At 40.1% G+C, this 26,489-nt stretch overlaps 1 protein-coding gene across 9 annotated transcripts in view; it reads left to right on the top strand.

Moving 5' to 3' along the window:
• The first annotated feature begins 1,099 nt into the window (after nt 1-1,099).
• LOC123747014 (protein arginine N-methyltransferase 9) overlaps nt 1,100-26,489 on the top strand; it is a 33,728-nt gene continuing 8,338 nt past the window's right edge. Inside the window, exons 1-8 of one of the 9 annotated variants that reach the window (XM_069321634.1) lie at nt 1,100-1,182; nt 3,212-3,329; nt 11,275-11,416; nt 11,890-12,016; nt 19,721-19,957; nt 21,370-21,537; nt 22,379-23,560; nt 23,848-23,998. In XM_069321634.1, the coding sequence (XP_069177735.1) occupies nt 3,258-3,329; nt 11,275-11,416; nt 11,890-12,016; nt 19,721-19,957; nt 21,370-21,537; nt 22,379-23,560; nt 23,848-23,998 (2,079 nt within the window). In that variant the 5' untranslated portion in view covers nt 1,100-1,182; nt 3,212-3,257. The other 8 variants (XM_045728976.2, XM_045728959.2, XM_045728955.2 and 5 more) reach the window with 8 other exon arrangements.

The following is a 26,489-nucleotide window of genomic DNA, read 5'->3' as shown; positions in this document are numbered from 1 at the left end:
TCAACCCTGACACTCACACATCAACCCTGATATTCACTCGTGAACCTCGCCACTCATTCTAAAAAGTCCGACGTTATATGTTCCCAACTCGATCTACTGTTCTCACCAAATACTACTCACTAATCTATGCCTATATCTAACTTGTGGTATCTGTACATGGGGTTCAACCACTGCAATAACATGCCCATCATATTATCTAGCAAAGACCAGCTATAAGAATTATAATAAATTCTGTTATAGGACAACACAGACCATGATCGACAGGAATCAGACTAAATTAATATATGCAAACACGCCATGCCAATAAAAGGGTCCCCTTCCTAAGAAAGTTAAAAAAATCAACCTATACTTTTCAAAAGTAGAACAGTTGATGAATTAGTGTTCTATATAGATACAAAATTGTCCCGGTAACTCACCTATAGTATAATTTACTATCTAGAATTACAACTACGCCAATATAATTTATTTTATCACCATTTAAGTTAATACAGTATGTACGTGAATTCAAATTCTGTCATTTTATATTCTTTGTCAATCTTCAGGGCCTGGCGGATACGCTATATGCTGAGTGACTTTTCATGAATGTATCATTTAAAAGCCAACACGTGTATTCTCACGCCCTAATTATTCCTTTTTGCATATTTATAATTACTAAACATTTATATACATGTATTAAGGGACTCGAACCTTTAAAGATTCGAATCTTGGGAGGGTCGAGCCCCTCAAGAGTTCGCCGCGAGAACCCACAATGCTCATGAAACCAGACAAATGAGCCGCTGCTGCGCATTAGTTGATGTTTCATCAATCTTAGAGTGTCGCTACATTATCTTCAATAATTATTAAGGTAACCCATTTAAATAAAATTGATTTATTATCCGTCAACACGTATATAGATCGAAGCGCGTCATTTACAGGTTAATTATTTGATTGGCTTCCCATTAATGGGATTACAACTTAATTATATAAATAATTAATTGTTGCTGGGACAAGAATAATTATATTAGCTTAATTATAATATATAATTCACTATAAAAAAAAAAAAAAAAAAAAAAAAATAGTTAACTACTGCAGGTAAATGAACAGAGGCATCAGGTGAAAGGAAACGTGAACAACATCTTCGCCCTGTCCGGAAATTTATTACTTGAGACCTTTTTTATCAGCTGTAGTCTCCGTAAAGGCCTGGTATTGTAATAGTTTGATTGTCCGTTGATTAATGTATTTAGAAACACTGAGATAAGGACTGTTCCTGAGCAAATAGCCTGGATGTGTCACAAAGGAAAGGTTGATGATATTCTTGAGAGATATAAGAATTTTGCACCAAGACTGTAATATTTTGTTGAATTATCCGTATAACTAGGTCATAAAATTATTTGTGTACGTCTGATACCATACCACTTGTGAAGGAGGAAATGTACATGTTTATCTCTCAGAATGTTTGGTAACAGGTTTATTGTTTGTGATGTGTGTCTATGTATGTACTAACACGTTGTACTGAACGGGGTGAGAATAGCTTGAGCTACCTCATCCCTTTGTGTGTATTTTACCTCAATAAACTTATTTCAATTTCAATTTCAATTTCAATGTAATAGTTTGGATAATATTACCCTATAGCTATATATATATATATATATATATATATATATATATATATATATATATATATATATATATATATATATATATATATATCCTAATTCACTATACAATTAAGTTGCATATTCACTATACAATTAAATCAACTAATTTACAACAATAATAAATAAATTACAACAATATAATAAATTTCAATTAATTCACTATACAATTAAATGCATATCGAAGGACTGAAGGGAATGGGAAAGAATTAGAATGTGTTGATGTGTCTATGTCATCTATGCTAGATGCTGTGAATTATTAATTATTAATGTATACAACAGTGACCATGACCAGTGACCAGTGAGACCTTGTGGAAAACAAAAAAAGATGATTGATTAACAGTTGAGAGTTCAACCCCCGCAAGCACAACTAGGTGAATACAACTAGGGGAATACTTGGCCACACAACCCGCACAAAATAATCCCAAGTACCAAATTCTTGAGAAACGTGGGAGAAATTGTGTATTATATATTGAAATTCTATAGGTATTATGGAAGCGTTGTTATATGGATGAGAGGAGAGGTGAGGCAGGGCGGCGTGTGGAGGCTGGCTTTAGTAGGGAGGGAGAGGTGGCCGCAGGGGTCAAAACTACACCACGGGTGATTAACCTGGCTTGTTCAGTCATTCTGGTGTGTGTGTTGTTAGCAGGGTGTTGCAGGTGTTTGGGAGAGTCCTGTGTGTGTGTCGACATGATCCCGTGGTCCATGCAAGTGTAAAGCATTGAAGTAATCGTAGCGAGAGTCGACCAGCAAGGTGACAGTTTTTTTTTAATTTTCTTTTAAATCGTGATTCCCCGTAACAACAAAATACAATTCTCTAAAACCTCGGTATAAAGTAAAGTCATTAAAGGTCACGAAGTTCATTATGGCAATCCTAACATAACTCAAACGAGTTACCTCAACGTGCCTGAGTTTACCTGTGACATTTCCACTTTGCATATGTTTAAGGGACAAGGACATTGCCCAGGCGTTGGGAAAATGGTGCAGTTAAACCTGGACAGTAAGGATAAATTGGGCACTGTGGCTGAAGTGCACTTCAACTCGAACTATTGAGCTGATCCTGGTAGTCTAGGGTGACCAGACCTATCCTTGCTGGTTGCTACGAGGGCCTCGATAAGTTAGTTGTATAGGTTTAGGTTAGTATCATGAGAATTAAATTGATGAGGTGTTTACATTTTATTTAAAAGTATAAGTACTGTAATACAGTATTGTAAACATCGGTATGTATAATGACTGTGACGTGTATAATATTGTATGTAACATTTCATGCTAATGAAATGTTAGGCCAAATATTTACGTACCCAGATAGAAAGGGCTGCATGAAGCCTGAGCTCTCGGGTGCTAGAATTTGGACGGCAATACATCACTAATATGCAAGAGAATTTTGCCAGATAAATATTAGGGTCTATTATATGCATTATGTGTGGTATTATTTGACTGTGTTTGTATAAAAACACAGCACTACCTGGTTCCTGAATATTTCCAAATAGTATCTATGGCACAGTGGGGACTTTTGGCAGGTTGGTTTATTTTTTACTCTGCTAAACCTGTTCTAAACCACTGCAATTTCTCCACAGCAGTTCTTGGTGAATTTCCACCAGACATTTCAAAGCTGAGAAAAGTATGCCAGGACGGCCCATATTTCAGGGTCTCGATAACGGCAGGTCCAAGACGAGTCTCTTGGCTAGATCACAGGTTGGTTGAGTCCATTTGTATAATAATTGTGCATGTATTTTTTATACAGTGGTATATTTATTTCCCTAATGACTGAAACTTGTTTTGCAATACGTCGCTTTTAATTATTGTAGCTCGGGGCAGATTTATAGCCAGGCTTCGCTTGTTGCTATCTTTTATTATGCCTTAAATTCTATTTTTTGACTTGTTCATTCCTTTATACAGTATTTATTAATATTCTTATGTAGATAATATTTTTAGTAAATAAATGATAGAAACTAATTGATGCCAGTGGTCACGATATCAGAGTACAGTAGTGTTGGTTTGATGTTGAACCAACGCTATAAAAGATTGACCATTGAATTGATATTGATTTCATCACTTGATAATGATTAAAAAAAAATTTATTTCCAATTCAAGTTCAGTTAACACAATGTATGTTGTACACAACAGCATGCAATAATTTCTCGTAACCTATATATGGAAAATAATTATAAATTGGGTCCTAAATCTACACTCTTGGATAGTAACTTGAAGTAGTAACATACAGTAAGAGGTACAGGATAAACGCAGTGAAAAGTTATGCTGCGTAGTTAGAAAAACACTAGAGGTCAAACACAAACAGTAGTTTCAAAGCGTTATATGACAAAGAGTGCTGGGAAGACGGGACACCACGAGCGTAGCTCTCATCCTGTAACTACACTTAGGTAATTACACTTAGGTAATTACAAACACACTTCTCACCTAAGTTAGGTGAGAAGGTGGTGGAGGCCAAGACCGTCAGTAGTTTCAAAGCGTTATATGACAAAGAGTGCTGGGAAGACGGGACACCACGAGCGTAGCTCTCATCCTGTAACTACACTTGGGTAATTACACTTCAGATTTCCACTTGCAAAATATATATGAAGGGTTAAATGAACACAAGTTAAAATTTTTGTGATCTTGATAGGTTCTTGCCATTGTGGCAGAGAACTTACATTGTGGCGGCTTAGTTGGTTTGCAGGCCATAAGAATCGATAGTTTGACTGATTAGGCCCCCTCCCCGCTCAGCTCGTTGTCGCCGTGTGGGGGCTTAGTGGGCGGCTGCCGGAGTGTGATGCTCCTTGGGACAGTCCTCTGTCCTTTTCTAGCCTTGTGCTCCTGCTGCCGTCCTCTCCAATTCTGCTGGGCATCTTTTCCTTTTCCTTCTGTTTCGTTTTTCTCCCCCCTCTTCTCCTATCTGCTTGCCGTTTCCTGCCGACCTTTTGCTCGTTCTGGTTCTTCCCTTGGACTTCTTCTATTTTGACGCCCGGGTGCTTGAGGAGGCATACTCTTGCACCCGTAGAACTGCAGTACCCGACGTCGAGAGCGAGGGGAACCTTTTATTGTCAATCCCCACTTCGTCACTGAACCCGATCTCGACGGACTGTCGGTTTCTTAAGGTGGCGTTTGTGGGGCGTATACTCACGACGCACCCCTAGGAGGCCCCGACAAGATCGGCGATAGCTTCTTGTTGGGTGTCCTGCCTCTAATTGTGGTTCCATGGTGGGTGTGGGGGCACATTCGTGAGTGAATTCTTCTTTCGTCAAGATGATTACCCCTGCTTCGGCTTCTTCTGGTTTACCTTCTCAGGCTCGTGGGGTGGGCGACCAAGCCCCCGAGTCGGTCCGTATTGGAAGACCGGGCTCTGTAGCCTCCGCTGCATTGGGCCCCGACCTTGCTCCTCCTTTGGCCTCTCTGACTCCTTCCTCTGGCTCCCCTCCCTCCTCTGTGGTTGGGTCGAGCCCCAAGCCCCCAGTGGTGACTACCTCGTCCCCTGGCGCGGCTCCTTCTCTGGTTGTAACTACTGCACCTTTTAACCCCTCTGTCTCTGGGGGTTCTCACCGCCGTCCTCGTCACGGCCGCCCTCGCTCGATTCCTTCCAGTTCTGCTACCTATCAGGCCTTGTTTGGTCCCGCTTCGTGGGCCAAATATTTTGATCTCCTCCCTCTTGATTCTGCGCCTCCTGACGATTTCTCCCTCCATCGACATCTCATTGATTCCGTGGATGCCTCCATTACTTTCAACCCCACTCGTCTCGGTACACGTGTCGTTGCTGCTCCTTCTCAGGATGCTGCTTCCCGCTTGGCTGCCTTATCCTGCCTTGGCGAGACCCCCGTTCGGGTCTCGAAGAACGCTCAGTTGAATGCCAGTGTTGGCACTATTTTGCTCCCGCCCCATGTTGCGACCGGTGTTCGGGACCTGCGCGACTGCCACGACGATATTCGACATATCCTCGCTGCCCAGGGCCATTCTATTCTCCAGGTGGACACGTTTACTCGTCCCCCTCGTGGTAGTCGCCGTCAACCCCTCCGGGTCGTGAAGATTACCTTTGATGGTAGGACCCTTCCACCCTCTGTCATTCTTGCTGGTGCCAGGTGCTCTGTCCAGGAGTACATTCCTTCTCCTCGGCTCTGCAACAAGTGCTGGAGGTTTGGGCATGGTGCCCTCCGCTGCTCCGGGACTGTCTCTCTCTGTCCTTTGTGTGGTGGCGAAGGTCACTCTAAGTCGGAGTGCGCTTCTCCCCAGGCTCGTTGCCTCAACTGCGGTGAGGCCCATCCTACCTTCTCCCGTGCGTGTGTCCATTACAAGCTTGAGGCAGCTGTCCTCAACTTGAAGCACCGGGAGCGTTTATCTTTTCCTGAGGCGAGGCGCCAGGTTCGCCGGCTCCCGCCTTATGCTAATAATTGCAGTCTCCGTGGTGTAGTGGTAAGACACTCGCCTGGCGTTCCGCGAGCGCTATGTCATGGGTTCGTATCCTGGCCGGGGAGGATTTACTGGGCGCAATTCCTTAACTGTAGCCTCTGTTTAACGCAACAGTAAAATGTGTACTTGGATGAAAAAACGATTCTTCGCGGCAGGGGATCGTATTCCAGGGACCATAGGATTAAGGACTTGCCCGAAACGCTACGCGTACTAGTGGCTGTACAAGAATGTAACAACTCTTGTATATATCTCAAAAAAAAAAAAAAAAAAAAAAAAAAAAAAAAAATAATCTCTCTTATGCTCGCGTGTTGCGCTCTTCCTCTCCTCGTCCTTCCCGCCTTCCTCAGACTCACAACCGTTTCCGGGCCTTGGACCCTGATGCGCCCACTGCCCCCTCCTCTGTCCCTTTGGGTTCTCTCCCGAAGGATCCTCCTCCTGGTCCTCTGTCTGGGGTTCCCCTTCCTTCTACCCGGTCTGTCGTGTCTTCTGTGTCTTCTTCTTCGTCCCCCTCCGATCCTCCTTCCCATCCTCTTCCTCCATCTATCGGCTCTCCCCACCGCCTGTCGGTGCGGGCGGATGTCCATCGCTCTCCTAACGGCCGTCGTGTGTGCTCTCGTTCGGCTTCTCCTGTTGAGACACTGGAATCCGTTGCCCGGTACGTAGTTGCTGGGACACCGGTCTCTTTAAGTCAGAAGCGTAAGCCTGGCTCCTCTCCTTCCTCTTCCCCGGCGGGTAAGAAGGCTTCGCTTTCTTTCTCAGCTCCTCCTTCTGGCTCTGTTGCTCCTTTCCTTCCCGTTTCAGTGCTTGCGCCCCCTGTTCCTGCTATGGAGGTTTCTTTGGCCCCTGCTTCCCTTTCGGTTGCTGCTCTTGCTGGGGTGCGCTCCCCTCTTTCTACTCCCCCTCTTCCTGCTGCTGTCCTTGACTGCTCCTCTCCGTTGTCTCCTCTTCCTCCTCCTCCTCCTCCGGACCCTGCCCGCCCACCTCTGATCTGTTCTCCCGTTTCCTTCCCTCCGTCTTTGCTCAGTTTACCCATGCCCCCTAACCCTGACTTTGCTGACCCTGATCCCGACCCTGATATTCTTTAACGTGCTCTGTTGCTCTTTCGCCTTTGTTTCTTCCTTGTTCTCTGTTTTTGTCCTTTCTCTTCTCGTCGTTGTTCATTCTTCAATGGAACGTTCGAGGTTATTACGCCAAATTTCCTCGAACTCCAACTTCTGATTTCGCGGTTTTCGCCCCTTTGTGTCTGTCTCCAGGAGCCAATGCTTGGTGCTCGTCCTGGTCGTTTTCGTGGCTATTCCTTTCTCTCCCCCCCCCCCCCCCCCGCTATTGCTGGGGCTTCTAATTCTTCTGCTCTCTTGATTCAGGCTGATGTTCCCTTTGTTCCTTTACTTTTTCCTTCGCCTTTCCATTGTTCTGCTGCTCGTATCTTTGTGGGGAAATGGTACACAGTTTGTTCCATTTATCTCCCCCCGAGTGTCCCGCTCTCTCTTCCTGATTTGAAACACCTCCTAGACTCCTTGCCGGAGCCTGGTGACTTCAATTGTCGTCATTCTCTTTGGGGTGACGTCCTCACGAATACCCGGGGTCGCCTCCTTGAGCCGTTTCTCCTCTCTTCTTCCCTGTCTCTTCTGAATTCTGGTGAGCCCACTCATTTGGACTCTCGAACTCGCACCCTTTCTTGTCTTGATCTTTCTCTCTGCTCTTCTTCTCTTTACTTAGATTTCACGTGGCAGGTTCTTGATGACCTCCATGGAAGTGATCATTTCCCCATCCTTGTTTCCTTTTTCTCTTTTCGCCCTTCCCTCTCTTTCCCTAGGTGGCAGTTTGCTAAAGCGGACTGGACCCTATTTTCCCTCAGTGCTACTCTCTCTGACCTCTCCCTTCTGCCCCTCTCTCGCGCTCTCCTCCTTTTTCATGACACTGTCTTCAACGCTGCCCTCCGCTCTATTCCTCGCTCTTCCTCTCGGGGTCCACGGAAGTGCGTTCCCTGGTGGAATGCGGACTGTGCTCGGGCTGTCCGCTGTAAGCGTGCAGCCTGGAAGAGGCACCGCCGTAGGCAGACGACCGATTCTTTTCTTTTCTTTCGGAAAGCGAGTGCGGTGGCCCGTAGGGCCATCCGTACGGCTAAACGTGAATGTTGGGCATCTTATGTCTCAACAATTACGTCCGCAACCCCTCTGGCCCAGATCTGGAAGCGTATCCGCAAGATAGCGGGTAAGTTCGTTCCCGATGTTTCTCCGGTCCTTCACCTCCATGATACTCTTGTGGCGGACCCGTTGCAGGTCGCTTCCGAACTGGGTTCCCACTTTTCTTCTGTTAGCTCTGGTCTTCATCTTCCCCAATCTTTCCTTCTTCGTAAACCTGTCCTTGAGTCTCGTCCTTTAGATTTCTGCACTCATCTTCAGCTTCCCTATAATGATCCCTTCTCTCTCTCTGAACTTCGTTCTGCCCTGGCCCTCTGCGGTTCTACGGCGGCGGGCTCCGATGGTATTCATTATGAGATGCTTCGCCATCTCCCTCCGAGCACGTCTCGGTATTTACTGAGTCTGTATAATCGGATCTGGGAGTCGTCGTCAGTCCCTGAGGACTGGCTCGATGCCGTTGTCCTCCCTGTTCGCAAACCGGGGTCTCTGGGTACTTCCCCTAAGGACTTTCGCCCTATTGCTCTCACAAGTTGTGTCTGCAAACTCTTTGAACGTATGGTTAACGTTCGTCTGATGTGGTTCCTGGAACACCATCACCTCTCCCCTTCTCAATTTGGTTTCTGCAAGTGCCGCAGCACGACAGATGTCCTGGTGAACTTGGAGGTCTATATTCGTACTGCTTTTGCTGCGAAGACCTCCGTTGTTGCCGTCCTTTTTGACCTAGAAAAGGCTTATGACACCACTTGGCGTTATCATATCCTATCTCAACTTCATTCTTTTGGCCTTCGTGGTCATCTCCCTCTCTTTCTCCGCAGCTTCCTCTCTCGTCGTTCCTTTCGGGTGCGCCTTGGTACCGCTCTCTCTCCCTCTTTTCAGCAATACGAAGGTGTGCCCCAGGGTAGTGTTCTGAGCACTACTCTTTTTCTGGTTGCCCTCAATGGTCTTCTTTCCTCTCTTCCTTCTGGTGTCTTCTCCGCTCTCTATGTCGATGATCTTACCCTTTGTTGTCAGGGTGATGATTCGCCTCTCCTTCAACGCCGGCTTCAACTTGCCATTGATGCCGTGTCGTCTTGGGCCACAGGTCATGGCTTCAAGTTCTCTACTTCTAAGACTTGTGCCATGACTTTTACGCGGAAACGGGTTGTTCTTCGTCCCTCTTTGTCACTTTATGGTCATCCCCTTGAATACAAAGATTCCGCGAAGCTTTTGGGGTTATTTCTTGACACTCGTTTGTCTTGGTCTCCCCATATCTCTTACCTCCGTGTTGAGTGCTCTAAGGCCCTTACCCTCCTTCGGGTCTTGTCCCATACTTCTTGGGGGGCAGATAGGCGCACTCTCCTTGCTTTATATTCCTCTCTCGTCCTGTCTAAGCTCGATTATGGTTGCCCTGCTTACTCGTCTGCTTCTCCTTCTACTCTTCGCCGTCTTGATGCTTTGCACCATACTGGGTTGCGTCTCAGTTCTGGTGCCTTTCGTTCGACTCCCATCCTTAGCTTGTATGTTGACACTGGCTTCCTGTCTCTCCAGGACCGCCGTGATCGCTACTGTCTTCGCTATCTTGCGCGGTCCTTACAACATCCTTCCTCTCGCCTCTGTCGTGCTTTAACTTTTACCCCTCCTGCGGTTCCTGTTCCTCTTCACCACCTTCCTCTTTCTGTCCGGTTGTCTCGCCTACAGGATTCTCTTTCCGTTCGTATTTCTGATGTTTCTCCTCGTGTTGTTCCTTCTTTGCCCCCGTGGAGGGTCCCTCTTCCGCGGTTTTGTACATCCTTGACCCGTATCACTAAAGCTTTTACCCCTCCTACGGTTCTCAAACGCCTTTTCCTCGAGCACTTTTCTTCTCACTCCCGCTCCGTTTCTGTCTTCACCGATGGGTCTAAGTCAGCGGATGGTGTTGGCTACTCTGTTGTTTTTCCTGATCGCACTTATATGTGTCGCTTGCCTCCGGAGACTAGCATCTTTACAGCGGAACTTTATGCTATTCTCTATGCTCTTCGTCTCCTGCTTTCTCGTTGTCAGTCTTCCTTTGTGGTTGTTGTTGACTCTCGTAGTGCCCTCATGGCTCTCGGGTCCTTTAATCCGGTTCATCCAGTAGTTGTCGAGATCCAGCATTGGCTGTTTCTCGTTCACAGTAAATTTAAGTCGGTTGAGTTTTGTTGGGTTCCCAGCCATATTGGTGTGTCTTTAAATGAGCGTGCGGATGCTGCTGCCAAGGAAGCTGTCCGCTCTTGTCCCATCTCTCACAAAGGCATTCCGTATTCCGACTTTTACCCGGTTATCCATTCCTCAGTCCTTACCCGTTGGCAGGCTTCTTGGTTGTCTGTTACTGGTAACAAGCTACGTACTCTTAAATGTTGTGTTTCCTCGTGGCCGTCCTCCTTCCACCGTAACCGGCGGTGGGAAACAGCTCTGGCGAGGTTGCGTATTGGCCATACTCGCTTAACCCATGGTCACTTGATGGAGCGCCGCCCTGCTCCTTATTGTCCTAGTTGCATCGTCCCTCTTACGGTCGTGCATGTCCTTCTTGAATGTCCTGACTTCCAGGACGAGCGTGTGTCTTGCTTTCCGACCGCCCCTCGCGGTCACCTGTCCCTCGATAGAATTCTTGGTGACTCGGATACTTTTGATATCGTTCACCTTATGCGTTTTTGTTCTCGTATTGGCATCCTTGGTGATATTTAGCGCCCTCTGATTATTTTGCGTACTTGATGGTGCTACATAGCCTTCCCGGTTTAGTGCCTTCTTTTGATAATTACTTACTTACTTACTTGACTGATTAGGTATTTACCCGGGAGGGCTGGCCTCAAATTAGGCGGTAAGAGTAGAAAACCTTCTCAGGAGTGGCAGCAAATAAACCACAGTGTATAATGTAGTGTGTAATCATAAATGCAGTACTGAATGCATAAAATTTTTCTTTTATTTATTAAATCTTAACATAGATCATTGACTTTTCATTTAGATAGTCTAATATTGTATGTAGACTATTTCCATCTTCATCACCAGATTGTATGTAATTAAAAAAAAGCTCTTAAATATATGGGTGATATAAGAAATCCATTTCACAGTATGGTTGGTATGATTTGTAATTCATATTACAGGTTGCAGAGCGTCACCTTCAGGCATTTGAACTGTGCCAGCAAAGAGGGGAAATTGGCCAGAGCTTTTCACATTTGTCTTTGGTGCTTTGCATTTTGCCAAACCTCAAAGCAGAGTATTACTCCACTTACCTTCAAGTTTTTGGTCAGTACTGTATGTTTTGGTATCTTTTTTTTTTTTACAACTGTTCATTCCTTTTCACATAAAGGATTGAACATACAGTATGTTCATATAAGTACATACTGTAATGAAAAATATTATGTATTTGAAGTACAGTATAACAATTTTCATGCTTGTTAGGTTAAAGTAGGTAAAATATATATATTATTTCATATTTGTCAGTTTTGGCCATGTTATTGTGATTTATTGTCTAGTATATTTATTTATTTGTCTACTGGTTTTGTATTATCATCTTTGTCTTGGAAGGTCAAAATATAACAATGCTGCATGGTAATTTGTATTAATCATGCAATAGTTTGTGCGCACTATTTCTGAATATCTTAATTTACAACTGTCCCTTGTAGCACCTTCCACACTTCTTCCTAACTCTGCCTGTTTTGCCCTTCTATTGTCTCACTGGCTGTAAAATAACATTTTAAATTTTTTATTTGTTACAGAAGACTGGATTGGAAAAGTTGAAGAGAACAATGGCTTTCAGGAGGCGATGACTATTTTTGAGGTTGCTTTCAACCATTATCCAGAGTCTCCAGATCTGCACCATCTGCTTGCTAAGATTCTCTACAGGTAGTTTGATGCTTGATAAGGGCAAAGTAAACTGCATCCGTATTTGTTGGTCATTTTTAAGAATTAGCACCTAACCCAACCTTTTAATCAATACTTGGGAAAGGAATACAGTCCTGTGTTATTGTACTACAGGTGTATGAACATCACGCATGTCCAGACAATATTTGCATATTTTCACATTGCCATGTCCTTGTTCAATGTATAATTTGTTCTACGTCTAATTGTATGTTATTTAAATTATTTCATACTCTCGAAATATGTGGCAATATTAATAATTTGTTCAATTTAAATTAGACAAATTAATACAAATATTTTTTGTATGGAATAAAATAATTGTATACAAGGAAAATTAGACATAATTGGGGTAAAAAAAAAATTGAGCAAATAGCAAATCCATTTTTTTTTATTACATGAGCAGACCTTTGCATCATGGCTTTAGAAACATGGCGCGTGTTATTCAAAGAGTGTCTGGGTGGACGTGGGGCACAATATTGTGATGAGATTGCACCTCTGTTAGTGGCTGTTGACCAAGGTGTAAAGCCATCTCTCTTATGGGATGTGTGTACTGCAGACACCTCAGCTTTGCTGGCCCTTCTCAACCAAGCAAGGTTAAAAAGCCTTCTAGTATCAAAACTTGTATTGGTGGAATTAGGCCTTGATGTGTTTATTGTTAATGTTGCTGCTGTAATCCGTACCCTTGGTGGCATCACTGGTGCACCCCCAACCTGGTTGATTGATATAAGTGGTCCTACTCCCAAACTTGGCAGCAGTGAAAATCACCAGGAATTCCGGACTCATCTTAACTCCATCATTGCTCAGCTGGGTATTATTACCAATGAGAATGAAGACAATTCAATACCAGATTCTGTGGGTATTCACACCCAGAATGGTGTTGACGGTGCTCCTCACACTGCTGCTCAAAGTTCAACTTGTAACTCGGGATTGATAAAAGCAGCACAAATAAAACTACCAGATGATCTTAACCTTAGTACAATATTTGGATGTCTGCTTGGTTACCCACATATATATTGGTGGGAAGGTGAATCGGGTGGCAACAGCCTTTCTGGCATGCCCCTCAAAGTATTCAAACTGAGTGCTAATTGTTCTATTGATGGATCTGTTGTAGAGTTATTTTCCTTCAGTATACCTGAAGTTCTGGAAGGAGATCTACGACGAGGTATCGAACATTGGGGAAATGTGGTAAATGTTAGGATTGAGCAAGCTGGCAGCTTTTCGAATGCAAGATTCCGGTGTGATTCAGTCCTTTGTCTTTCTGTAGCTTTATAATAAATTTCTATGTAATTTTCCTGTATTATTTTTTAAATGGGCAAGTGTTGGTGTTTTAGCATATTACTTTCTGCTACAGCAAAGATTATTAAAATTTAACATTATCCTGCAATAATGTATAACCACAATATACATAGAACTATCAGCCCATCCTCCTGTTTTGGTAGTACTTATAGTAACGATGAGGACCATAGTATATATAGCGATGTACAACAAAATTGGAAAGTAGAAATCTGAACTGTTGAGTTGGACAAACTGAAACTTTTTTTTTACTTGTTGCTTTGACAAACTAACCTAACCTTCCTAGGCCTAATAGACAATATCAGAGGCCTAATACAGTACATGTGTGCTATACTAGGCCTAGAAATATTTAAATTTGTTTTTTTAAGCTTCATTTATTTTAAAAAATCATTACTAGTCTGTATACTGCTATCTAAAAGTTAAGTACTGTATGTACAAATTTGTGACTATTGACGATCGTCACAATACCTACTATCTAAACAGGAAGATAGGTTGCAGCTATATGTTTCAATATACAGTATTATACAAACTTAAATTATATTTGAGGATCGGTTATTTCCACGATATTATTTTGACTACTGTATGTCTTTTGCAGGACTAAAATCTCAAATCGGTGCTAAATAGAGGAAAGTTGCTCTGTTTGGATTAGCATAAAATATATTTTAAATGTTTTTGTTGTATAGTTATCTACAATACTACCTTATCTGAGTTTAAGCAATAATTATAGTCTTTATATATATATATACAGTATACTGAATATATATAAACTAAAGAAAAAAAGTAAATTCCTCACAAGACTACTATGAGCCTTGATTATTGCAAAGTTAAAAAGCTAGTTTGTTCTGTCAAATTGGTTCTTGACACTTTAGGGTTGGGAATTAGATAGTGCATGTAAATATGCTAATACTGTACATAGGTAATGAAGTTTTATGTATTATAAATAAAATTTCCTTTAAAATAATTCACTAGAGTGATGTTCATTTGGAATTATCAACTTTCCTGAAAAGCTTTGCAAACAAAGCCAGTTATTTTCCATGAAAGGATGTGACCAATGAACTGATAATTGACAAACTGCCCGTTGTCCTGAAAGTCCATTCATCCCCCAGTATTTTTAATTACAGTATGCACATACTTAAACAGCTTGTGTCCCTCGATAGTATCCTTGGTGAATTGGATGCCTTTGATGTGGTTTGCTGTGTGCGCTTTTGTTCTCATACTGGCATCACCTGATATTTAGCGCCTATTGAATATCCCAAACTTTTAACTGTGCTACATAGCCTCCCCGGCTTGGTGCCTTCTTTTGATAATTACTTACTTTCACAGATTATTTCTCAGTACAGCATTATAAAAAATCTTCGTGTAGGTAAAGAAGCATTTGAATATAAAGAGAAGCGGTCAACGTGTTATACTGTAATGTAATTGGAAAGCACACAATTCTTGGCTTTATTGAGAGAGAGAAAAAATAAACCCCTGAATAAACTGGGTATTACTAGTTAGACCACACCTAAACCATGCTGTGTATATCTAGTCTCTAATTACATCATTCTAGGATCATTTTGAACCGGTTAAAAAGTGACAGAGTTCTTACCAAGGTTGGTAAAGAAACTCGAAGGGAAGAATTAAATACTGCAGTTAACTTTTTTTGAAAGCAAAAAATAGAATTTCGATGAAAAAAGTTAAAGATAATAAAGAAATTTAATATTGAAATGGTAGTCATAACATTTTGGTTAATAGATGAGTAACCACTGATTCAGAAATAAGGGTTGCAGAACTGTTATGCAACATTATACAAGAAACTTTTCAAACAAGCATAGGTTAAGTAAGGTAATTATCAAAAGAAGGCACCAAACCGGGAAGGCTATGTAGCTTAGGTTAAGTCTCCAAGTAGGAATGGTTAGATTTAAAGCTATTGCATATGGGCCAATACTGTGAGACTTCCTAGTCTTATTGGCATGAAAATTTGAATACTGTACCTATTTATGAGCAGACTAATAAACATATGGATGTGTAAGGTATACAATTTTAAGTGAGAATATTTGGAGTAGGGGTGATATTTTTTCTTTTAAAATGAAAGGTTTAAAAAAAAAAAGACGAGGATGCTTGTTACGTGCTGCTGGCAGACTTAGGTAGGACATGGGGCTGGAGAATAAGAGCTTGTGGAAGGCCTGGAGCGGAAAGCTCGAATGAGGGCGGGAGAAGAGCTTGAATGTGGTTGTCACTATGTAACCCATCCTCTCGCTAGGCTGTTTAAAGCAGCGGCTGTCCTCCTCAGATGCATTCAGCAATTTTAAGTGTATTGAAAATAGGTTTGTTCTCATATATAAATTAATATTATACATAACAATTATGTGTATAGTTAGGCATAGGTTAGATTAGGTGTTTAGGTTCTGTTGGCGATTATATGTGAAGTAAGTAAAGCATTTATAGAATTGTGGTTTGAACAGAGGATGTGAGCAAAGCACTTGTTCCGGAAGTGTTCGAACATCATCAGTTGTGCAACACTTTCTCAGACCAAGTCCATTCCATCCAGTGGTTGACCCCAAAGACATATCAATTTTAACATGCTGTTCATTCAAAACAGGAATTTTCTCAAATATAAATTAATACAGTATTATTATTATATATTAGCATATTGTGCATATTTAGGCATTGGTTAGGTTAGGTTAGGTGTTTAGTTTCTGTTGGCGGATATTTGTATTTGTAGTACGTGGGTGAAGCATTTACAGTGTTGAGGTTTGAACAAAATTCGTCAGTGAAGCACTTATTCCGGAAGTGTTCGGACATCATCAGATACGAGTCATGTGTAAACTGTTTTAATTCATATTCGGGATTTGGCGGCTGCGTAGAATCACTTTGGGCCTTTATGAGGACGGACTGAGTTGTGCGTAAACTGATTTTCATTCGTAAACAATGCTTGACAGCTGGATTAATGAGATAGGATTTTTGTATGCGAGGATGGGCTGCTCTGGCTCGTTCTGTTTCAGAGTGAGGGTTGTAACATCAGGTATGAAAGTTGGACCTCTTCATTGGCCTTGCTGTATTCTCAACAGTCTTAACTATTTAACACCGGGAAGGGATCAGGATAAGGATTTGGGATGGGATGGGGAGGAATGGTGCCAAACCACTTGGACGGTCGGGGATTGGACGCCTAGGACTGCTACTGGATTTGGCGGCTGCGTAGAATCACTTTGGGCCTTTATGAGGACGGACTGAGTTGTGCGTAAACTGATTTTCATTCGTAAACAATGTTTGGCAGCTGGATTAATGAGATAGGATTTTTGTATGCGAGGACGGGCTGCTCTGGCTCGTTCTGTTTCAGAGTGAGGGTTGTAACATCAGGTATGAAAGTTGGACCTCTTCATTGGCCTTGCTGTATTCTCAACAGTCTTATATGTGAGTGAATAGATTGCAGGTGTCATTAGTAATAATCGGATTAGTGGGAACATTTAGGTGGTTACAATAGAATCTATTGGAATGTTGAATACTGTAGTTTGGGAATAATGTAAGTAGCTGACACATTATCTATAATGTGGTTTGCTACAGATGCCTTTCAAAAACTTTATCAACTGTGTGATAAATGAAAACAGAGTGAGGGGGCACAGGTGGAAGATGAAAGCATGGATGAGCCAAAGAAATGTGAGAAAATGCTCATAATCATTGGGAGTGGCAAACAAGTGAAATGAGCTTAGGCTAAAGATGATGAAAGCAACTGTCATTCACAGCTTCAAAAGTAAATATAACAGTACTGTAGTGAGGTTATAATGGCAGCAGTTACATTAGCTGAGGTGGGGCTCTGGAGCTGGATCTCATGCCCTGTAGATACAATTGGCTAAGCATTCCCATAGTGCCACTCTGTGCCTCTTATCCACACCAACCTTCCCATCTGCTCCATCCTCTCCAATTAATCCATCTACCCATACCAACAGACATCCCTAGCCACACTTTAACCAACAGAGATATGGGATAGACAACTGTGTTTTTTGAAGAAATATTAAAATACATAAACTATATATGTGTGTGTGTTTGTGTATATTGTGTGTGCGTAATATATATATAATGTGTGTGTGTATGTATATGTATGTATGTCTGGTATATAGTAGATTGGTTTTCTGTACCTTCTGCTGTCAAGAAATATATTGATGAAATAGTTCGGATGGATTTGCTTACTATGGTACTGTACTGTATTTATGGACATAAACCTTGCTAGGATGTTTGTAAAGAGGAGCACAATCATCACTGAGTCCTCATCATTCCTTGGTCTAGAATTTTTGTTTCTGGTTTAATTATATTGATAATGACTAATGTGTATAGAAGTCTACCATATCTGTGACTAGGTGCAAGGGAAGGTCAAGAAAAGGAGGCGACACGCACCAACATAACTGCTGGTTAGCTTTGGAAATTGCCATATCATGCAGTGGTACAGCATGTTGTTTTTCATATGATAAACTGTATTTCTGCTTTATAATTGAATAGCTTGGAAGGGTTTGCTTACTATGATAATGTATGTGTGCCTTTGAAGACTGCCATATGTCTGAGCTTGCTGGGTTATGGATATTGTTCCCAGTTATATTAGCTGAGTATACTAATTAGCATTAGTATACTCTTGTAATTTTCTTGCCTTGGTAAGTCAAATAAAAATATTCTACTACAATGCTTTTAACATTTATTTCTTTATACAAAGAGAGTATAAATTTGCAAATAAATTATAGTGTATTAGTAAAGTTATGCCATTATTAGACTAGAATCCAAAAATGTATAGATTATACAATGCATGACCCAGTCATTTCGTATTTTGGGTGTTCGGCTCTGGTAATAGTAGCCACTTCTTTACTTATTTGTAAAATGTTTAACATTGAGTTAATGTTAAATTGCAAGATAAAGATTATTAAAAAAATATAATAATTATTGGTGGTGTGGTACAAAAGATAATGGTGGCTTATAAGAATCAAGACTTATCATTCATTAGAGTTGCAGCTTTTGCATTAATGAATAATTAGCTTGGTTGCTCAGTATTACATTAAAAATGTCTGTACTGTACAGTGCAATGCTTGGAGTTCAACTTGAGCCAGGCAATAAGTTATTTTTTGTCTGTACTATAAGATCTACAGTGTGTACAGTAGTCATTTAATCCTTCCATCGAAGCCTTATTTAGGGGTTACCTCATGTATTTTTTTTTTAACAAAATTAAATGAATTTTGTTAAAATGACTGTCAGGAGCTTGTCAGGAACTATGTCTATGTCAGGAGCTTGTCTATGTCAGGGATTTGTGAAATTAGTGAAAATATTATGACGAGAAGATATTATCAGGAAAATAAAAAATCTAGATGTTATTGTTTGGCTGTGATAGGCCCCCAAAAATTGATTTACCCACAATGCTCAATCTTTCCTGTCACCCCCCCCCCCTTCCCCCCACCAAAACAAATACAGTACATTGTGTACAATTTTTTTTTTTGCCATAATGTGGGTGTAGGGGCTGAAAAAGGGTGTATCACTGATAGCGTATCTTCCCCTGCAAAAGAATAACAATTCTAAATGAAATGGTTCCTAACAGTTATAAAAAACTATTGAAAATAGAGTAAGTAAAGTATAGATTCCTCTTTGTCAAACTCATGAAAATAGAGTAGAACATATGTAGGTTATGGTAAAAGGACAAAAAATCTAGCTGCTGTACTTTATTTTTATGCATACACAAACACGTGAAGGGATGACTTGAGCTATTCCGGTTTCCGTATGCACACGGTAGTTCTGCCTTCAAAGAATGTATTTCCTGCCACTTTTTAAGTCAGTATCAATATTACTTTCACAAGTTTGTTCAGGTAGATCCTTCGTTATTACAAATATTATTAAATTATCGCTAATAATATCAAATAAACATCAATACCCTATCTCGTAGCTGTCAGGGCAAGATGGAAGCAGGGGATCTGTTCCCCTCATGGGTTAGGTGGTCACTATAACTTCCAAAAAGTTTATCAAATGAAGGTCACTTGTCAAAGACTTGATACAGTAGTTGCATGCAAAACCAAACATTTGCAGACATGTCACTGCACTCACAGGTGCAGTTATCAGACCTCACAGGAACTAGGAAATCACTCGTAAATGCTGTCTACAGTGGAAGGGTTAATCATGGCATGATACTGTATTCTTAAAATTTATGAAGTACTATAATAAATTCAAGCTAAGGATTTTTACAGTACAGTATCTCAAAACAGGTAATAAAATACTATATATTAATTAGTATGTTAAACAATTTTAGAATCTTGTTTTACAGTTCTGTAAAATTTAACTTAATAATTTTTGTATGCAGTAATCTATTGCCATTTAAATTTTATAAATCTATGTATGTGCAATAAAATTGGCTGTGCATATGTATAGTTTCACTTTCCTTGGGTTTTACAGACATGGAAGTGTACACGAAGCTTGGAATCATGCGTGTCTTGCTCAGGTGGAATGCCCACGAGATCCAAATGTTCAAGAGACCCGAAGCAGGTTGACCAATGCCTTGGTTGACCGCTGGCATCTGCCTATGATTAATGACTCCACCCGGAATTCTGCATTTAAACTGGCTATAGAGAAAGCTGTGGAACAGGGGCACCACAGTGTTTTGGATATAGGATCAGGAACTGGCCTACTCAGGTTAGTTAAGGTGATTCCTTCATCAAATGCAAATTTAGAAAAGTGAAGTAGTATAACTTTGACATAGTTGCTTGTGTCATCCTTACAGTACACTTAAATTATATGTTGATATGAAATTTCACAATAAACTTGAATGAAGTATTTAAAATCTACTGTATTTGATGGAAGCTCTAGAATTGCATGAACACAGTTGATAAAGTATAATTGTACAGCAAAGTTGATTGTACTGTACTATTGTAACCTGAAAACTTAACTTCTACCCGCTGCAGATATGCATGCCTGTGAAGCATGATTATATATGACCAAGGCATTTAAAATATTGGAGAGGGAAGGGTAGATAAATACCAGGTCATTATACAGATAGCCAATATTTTTTTATTTATATATACTGTACAAGAGTTCTTACATTCTTGTAAAGCCACTAGCACAGTGTTTCAGGAAGGTCCTTAATCCTAATTTTCCCTGGAATATGACCTGCCAAATTGTTTAACAACCAGGTAACCATTCACTGCTGGGTGAACAGAGGCTACAGTTAAGGATTGACACCCAGTCAATCCTCCCCGGCCAGGATATGAACCCCAGGCCAAAGTGCTCACGAAGCACCGGGCGAGTGCTTTACCACTGTGCCACGGGGACCACGAATGGCAGCAACAAAATTCTATTGAGTAATGGTATATAATAAAAGTGAAAAACTTCCCCCCTATTGCATGCCTAAAATATTTAAATTAGAGAATTTGAAACTGCATCATTGTACAGTCATTGACATTAAATATTTGTACAAATACTGTAAGCTGTTGTACTGTACTACATGGGTTACTGATGCCAGTCCAGCTATAAACAAAATTATGTATGGTAGGTTAATAAACAGTATGTTGTTTGTTTTAGATTCAGCTATTCAGAACAAAAAGTTCCAAGTAGCACGGGCTATAGTGAGCCCGTAGTGGACTTACCTGGCACAGGAGCGGGGCTGTAACTGTGAATAAACGATAATTGTAATGCTGTTAATGAGAAAATGCAAGCAAAATGAGTAAAAGAATGAATGAAGAGCCGTTTTGTGAGAATATTTTGGCTTATTTAATATCTTTGATAGTAAAAGGTACGGTGATATAGAAGAAAGTGCCAAACCAGTACAGTACGACTAGCATTGGAATAGATAAAAGGATAGAGTACCGGAGTAGGACCTAACCACTTGGGGCATCAGAAATTAAATGTTGACCTTGCAAGAAGCAAGGATGATGTACCAACCATTCCAAGTGGATATGTATTAAGTTACAAAACAGTAGATTTTTAGATTATATTTTGGGTTATTAGTTGTATTAAACTTCCATAATAGTCCTTCCAATATTGACTGGGTATAATACAGAACATAAATAAGAGCTGCTTTTCTAACAAATATTCCTCCTTTTCACCAGCATTTTTGCCAAGAGAGCTCATGCCAGGGAAGTGTATGCCTGTGAAGTTGACAAGTTTATGTGTGAGTTATCTAACAGTATTCTCCAGGCCAACATGGACCCACCAGTGATTCATGTACTTAACCAACACAGCACAGATATTATCATCGCTTCACACATCCCACAAAAGTGAGTTAATTAAATGTCTTAAATGTTTATAAAACAATATACTGTATCTATTTATAATACTAATAAAATGTATTATACAAGAAAATGTACTGGTTATACTACATTATATACATACATGGTACAGCATTAAAAGACAAATTATAAGGCATTAACCACACTAATGTTTAGGAAAAATATTAAAAGTAAAAAGTAGGCAAGTCTTAAAACCAACATATATGTAGCTTTCTTCCCTTTAAGCAAGGTAAATTTGCACTAAATGAGCTGCTAGTTACTAATCATACTTGAATACAGTGTATCTATATTTTATTACTGTAGTAGGTTTTTCTGTAACAGATGCAGTAAGTAGATGCTGTATTAGTATGATTGTTTCCTAATTTTACACTTTCTTTTAATAGTGATGCAATTGAATAATGTGAAATACAGCATAAAAAATGACTAAAAAATTCACTTTACATTCTACAAGTTTTGTCAGTGAAATTCTTATCTTCAAATTGTTGTGTCTTGGTAGTATGGTGGATACAGTCTTGACTCTCCCGGGATCAATCCCCGGGCACAACAAAAATTGGTTGGGCACTTTTCTTTTTACCTGTTACCTCTATTTGCCTGGCTGTAAATAGGTACTTTGGAGTTGGAGAACTGCTGTGGGGGTTACATCCTGGGGGAATAATCGGTAGCTTGACCTTTGGGGGGCGGAACCTCAATACAAGCCTAAAGTATATACTGTACATACACAGGCTTCATATCCCAGACAAAATTATTATTACATAATTACAAGTTATAATTCAAGAGAAAAATAATGATGTAATATATTTCATTAATCTTGATTTTCTGATTTCCTCAGGGTATCACTGGTAGTGAGTGAGATAATGGATGCTGGGCTGTTTGGAGAACACATCCTCACAACACTAGAACATGCATGGAAACATCTTCTTTTGCCCCCCAAGTCATCAGTAATGCCCCATGAGTCAGAAGTTATGTCATCATTAGCTCAAAAGCCAGAAACTTCAGTTAAATCTAATTTTTCAACACAAGTTGAATCTAGTTCAGAAATATCTACAGACCCTCTGGAGGTTATGACTGCAGACAGGGAAAGATTGCTATGTAGGAAAACAGATCCCCTATCTTCAGAGTTTGGGAAAGTTATTCCTGCCAAGGCTGAAGTATTTTTTGCTCTTATCAGCTGTGATTACATTGCAAAGCAAAGTAAGGTTCACAGATCTGATTTGTCATACTTCAGAAACAAAAATGTTTGCATAAAGCTCCAGGAGCCATATATGTCAGAGAAATTGAGTCAAGTACCTGGAGGCTTTAAGCTATTGTCAAAGTGGACGCATTTAACTACAGTGGATTTCAATTCTCTTGATGACATAGAAAAACACCTCACAGGGAAAGTAAATAAAACTTTAAAGTTGCATTGCACAGAAAATGGACCTATTGATGCTATCATAATTGCATTTAAGCTTTACATGGATGAAGAACATTACATTGATACTTTTCCGGATACAGGTAATACTCTGTGGGAGAATGCTGTGTATCCAGTTACAAACCTAATTAGTGCTGTTACTCAAAACATCATCACAGTTGACTTTAAGTGTTCAGGTGTCATAAAGCTGTCAATACAAGATAGCTCAACAACATCAAAACATGAAGACTGTTTTTATCTCAGTGAAAATGCAATAAGATTTTTGAACAGTAAAAAATTTGTAAACTGTTTTCTCTGTGTTGCACAGGAAATGGTCATGTACCTGCATCAGGCAGGAAGGAATAAAGCTCCTAGAAAGCGTCCAGTAATTATATGTGACACCACACCGTTCCCAGTGGCTGGTCTGGCTGTACAGTCAGCATTCCCAAACTCTAAGCTTTATGTAGAGGATGATGACATAAAGAATGCACTAAATGAATTAGGAATTATTGTTCACCTTTGTGAAGATCTGGAAGAGAAGATAGATGTCCTATTTATGTGGCCAATAACAAAAGAAGGAACACTGAAGGATGGACTAGTGAAAAACATTATCATGTACAGGTAGGATGGAATTACTGTGCTTTGTCTTTTAAAGTTCAAGTACTGTACTTGTGCAAAAACAAGTTTATTTGTAGGAAGCATGGATTATTGTGTGACACTGGCAATAATAATACAGTAATGTTAAATAAATAACCACCCACTCAATCCCCTTTCACCAGTTTTTAGCCAAAAACAATATGAGTACAAAATCTTATTTAGTTAGCAATAATGATAAAAAAAAATTGCATTATTTTATTGTGCAAGACTATTAAAACTGTAACAAAAATATATGCTTTTAAATGTATTAGGTTAATGATGGCCAGAGATGGCCTAGTGTATCCACAAGAGATAGATCTCGTCGTCAGCATCATCAGCTCTCCAGCGCTGGCAGCGATGACACGAGTCCATGATCAAAACACATGTGATGTCAAGGTGGCAGAAGTCTTCAACATTGTTAAGGTGGGAAACTTTCTATTGTGTACCTTAACATAGTACAAATAAAATGTTAGTTATAATATACAAAATTACCATTATGACACAAACATAAGAAGGCAAACTAATGATGAATCCATTGAGTTTTCCTGATACATTTTGGGAGCTATCACATTCATTTACTCCCTAAAAGAAGATTTCTATGCTCTTAACTGCCAGGCTTAACTCTAAAGTCAAACAACATTTCTGTGCAAGATGATGTTAATGCTAGACAGTCAAAGCCTTTTTGAATCTTTTTGGCATTGCAAGTGAATGCCAAATTGGGTTCTTGCTAACTACTGGTTGTTTTGCCTGGCAGTCAACACTAACATCCACCAAGTAAAAGCATCAAGGCCGACTGATGCGAGCCAGCTCACATACTTCCTGACTGTCCCATGTACAATTTGCAGTTTGGGATCACATTTTATGTTTGATTTGTTGACACATGAAACTTAGTTTCTGGTATGCATTGGTCATGCTATACAGGTATTTCTAATATTTTTGTATTATTACAGTACACTGGCACTCTTAAAATTCAGATTATACCATATTATTCCAGATTCACAACAGTCAGAATTTTGAGATACAGTATTCTGACTTTTGTTATATTTTGGCTGTCACCAATTTTTAGGAGTGTTCTTTAATCCAAAAAGGCTCAGCTAATTGAAAGGCCTACATGACAAAAAAATATTTACAAAACTAATGTAAAAAATACTGCATTTGCCAATTTGTGTACAGAAGGTAGTTGAAGGTTGTGATTGGAGCCATTTAAGTATTATGCAAATGATAAAATGAAGAAAAATATCATCTTTACACACACATATACACAGTAATACTATAAAGTGATTTTTTTTACATATTACATTACAATTATTTTTATTGACCTGGAAAGTAAAGGCCCTGCCTATGCCTCTCCTGGTTGTCCATCATCTGCCAGGGACCAGGACCAGAATCTGGATTACACTATGAGGTTAGGGGAGCAGGAGTTTAGAGAATAACCATAAAACTGAACCCCACCGGAAAGCATAGTGCAACCAAACAAGTGACTGCTTGAAAACACAACAAATGATTGTTGTTGTGGGTTAAGTACCTTGGTTTTTTTTTTTTTTTTTTTTTTTTTTTTGAGATACATACAAGCAGCCACTAGTATGCGTAGCGTACTAGTGGCTGTACAAGTGGTTGTGATGTGCCTAATAACCACTAGATAGTGGCCAGGTTACCTGAGGTCTTAGCCAGCCTGCCTGCTTACTCTGGAGCTGCCTGTGCAAAAGCCCAAAACCCTACAGGAAAGAAGTGAACAGGGCAGGAAATTACTGAGGTCCATTAAAAAAAAAAAAAAAAAAAAGAGGGTTTTCATTACATTTAATACTTAATATCCAGAAGGGATCCCTTGATAGTTCCCCAAGCTTACTCACAATGACACCTCAGTAGTGGAAGCAGGCTTTTCAAATAAAGCTGTAAAGTTGGCCTGGGCTGACTTGTGGGAGAGGAACAATGAAAGAGTAAAGTCCAGAACAAAGAACAGCAGCTGCTTACAAAACGTCCAAGAATGGCATGACTTAAGGACATCAGAAGAACCACTAGAATCCCAGAGCCTGATACCCGCTTTGGACAAAATGGAAAAGAAAGGTGTTGAAGTAGTAAACATCCACACATTTCAAGATCAGGGACAAAACAGCCAGATGGCTGGACTGAACCACCACCTGGATCTGGTAATGGTGAGCTTTGGAACAAAAGAGATGATAAATAGGGTTGACAAACAAAAGCTCCGAGCCTAACATTGCAAGGAGAGAGCAGAAATGCTGCACTGCAATCGCAGGAAAAGTGCATATTGGACCCTAGCCAAAGCTCAAAGAATACCAAGGGAAAGAAGTGAGATCACACCCACCTTCCCTACCCAAATGCCAGTAAGAGAGGCTAAAACCAAATGAAATAAGGCAACAGTATAGGCAGCAACTGTTGAAACAGGAACTGCTTTGTATGGGTCATTAGGCCTTCTGTAACTTTGTTTATTCTAATGTGTGACTATGAACAGAATAGTTAAATTTGGATAGTAGAGAGTTTTCTTTTCCATTAAGTGCCTATGTGCTTTTCTTTTAGTCATGATTTATTAACTTCATCTATGCATCTACTGGAAAACAAGATTTCAACAGTGTACCGTTTATAAAAAAAAAATGATTTGATTATGTAATATGCAATATGTAGGATTATGTAGTATGTAATTCACCTAATGTTTCATGTCTTATTTTGATTACATGATGAACTCCTTAGAAGTAAATAGTTTTTCATGCCATATAGTTTATCATTAGTTAGCATTAATCACCTATCTTTCCAATATTTGCATATGGCACAGATCAATTACTAATTTATTGGAAATCTAGAAAAGTCTTTTTGTTTTATTTGTTAAATGTAAAACAGTATTAAAAGAAATGTCCTTCACAATATGCAATACCATATAAATTTTCTAAAGGAAGTAAAA

The sequence above is a fragment of the Procambarus clarkii genome, chromosome 10 (assembly GCF_040958095.1).
Source record: "Procambarus clarkii isolate CNS0578487 chromosome 10, FALCON_Pclarkii_2.0, whole genome shotgun sequence".
NCBI classification, from domain to species: domain Eukaryota; kingdom Metazoa; phylum Arthropoda; class Malacostraca; order Decapoda; family Cambaridae; genus Procambarus; species Procambarus clarkii.
The sequence above is the reverse complement of the archived record's forward strand: the minus strand, read 5'-3'. Positions and strand labels throughout refer to the sequence as shown.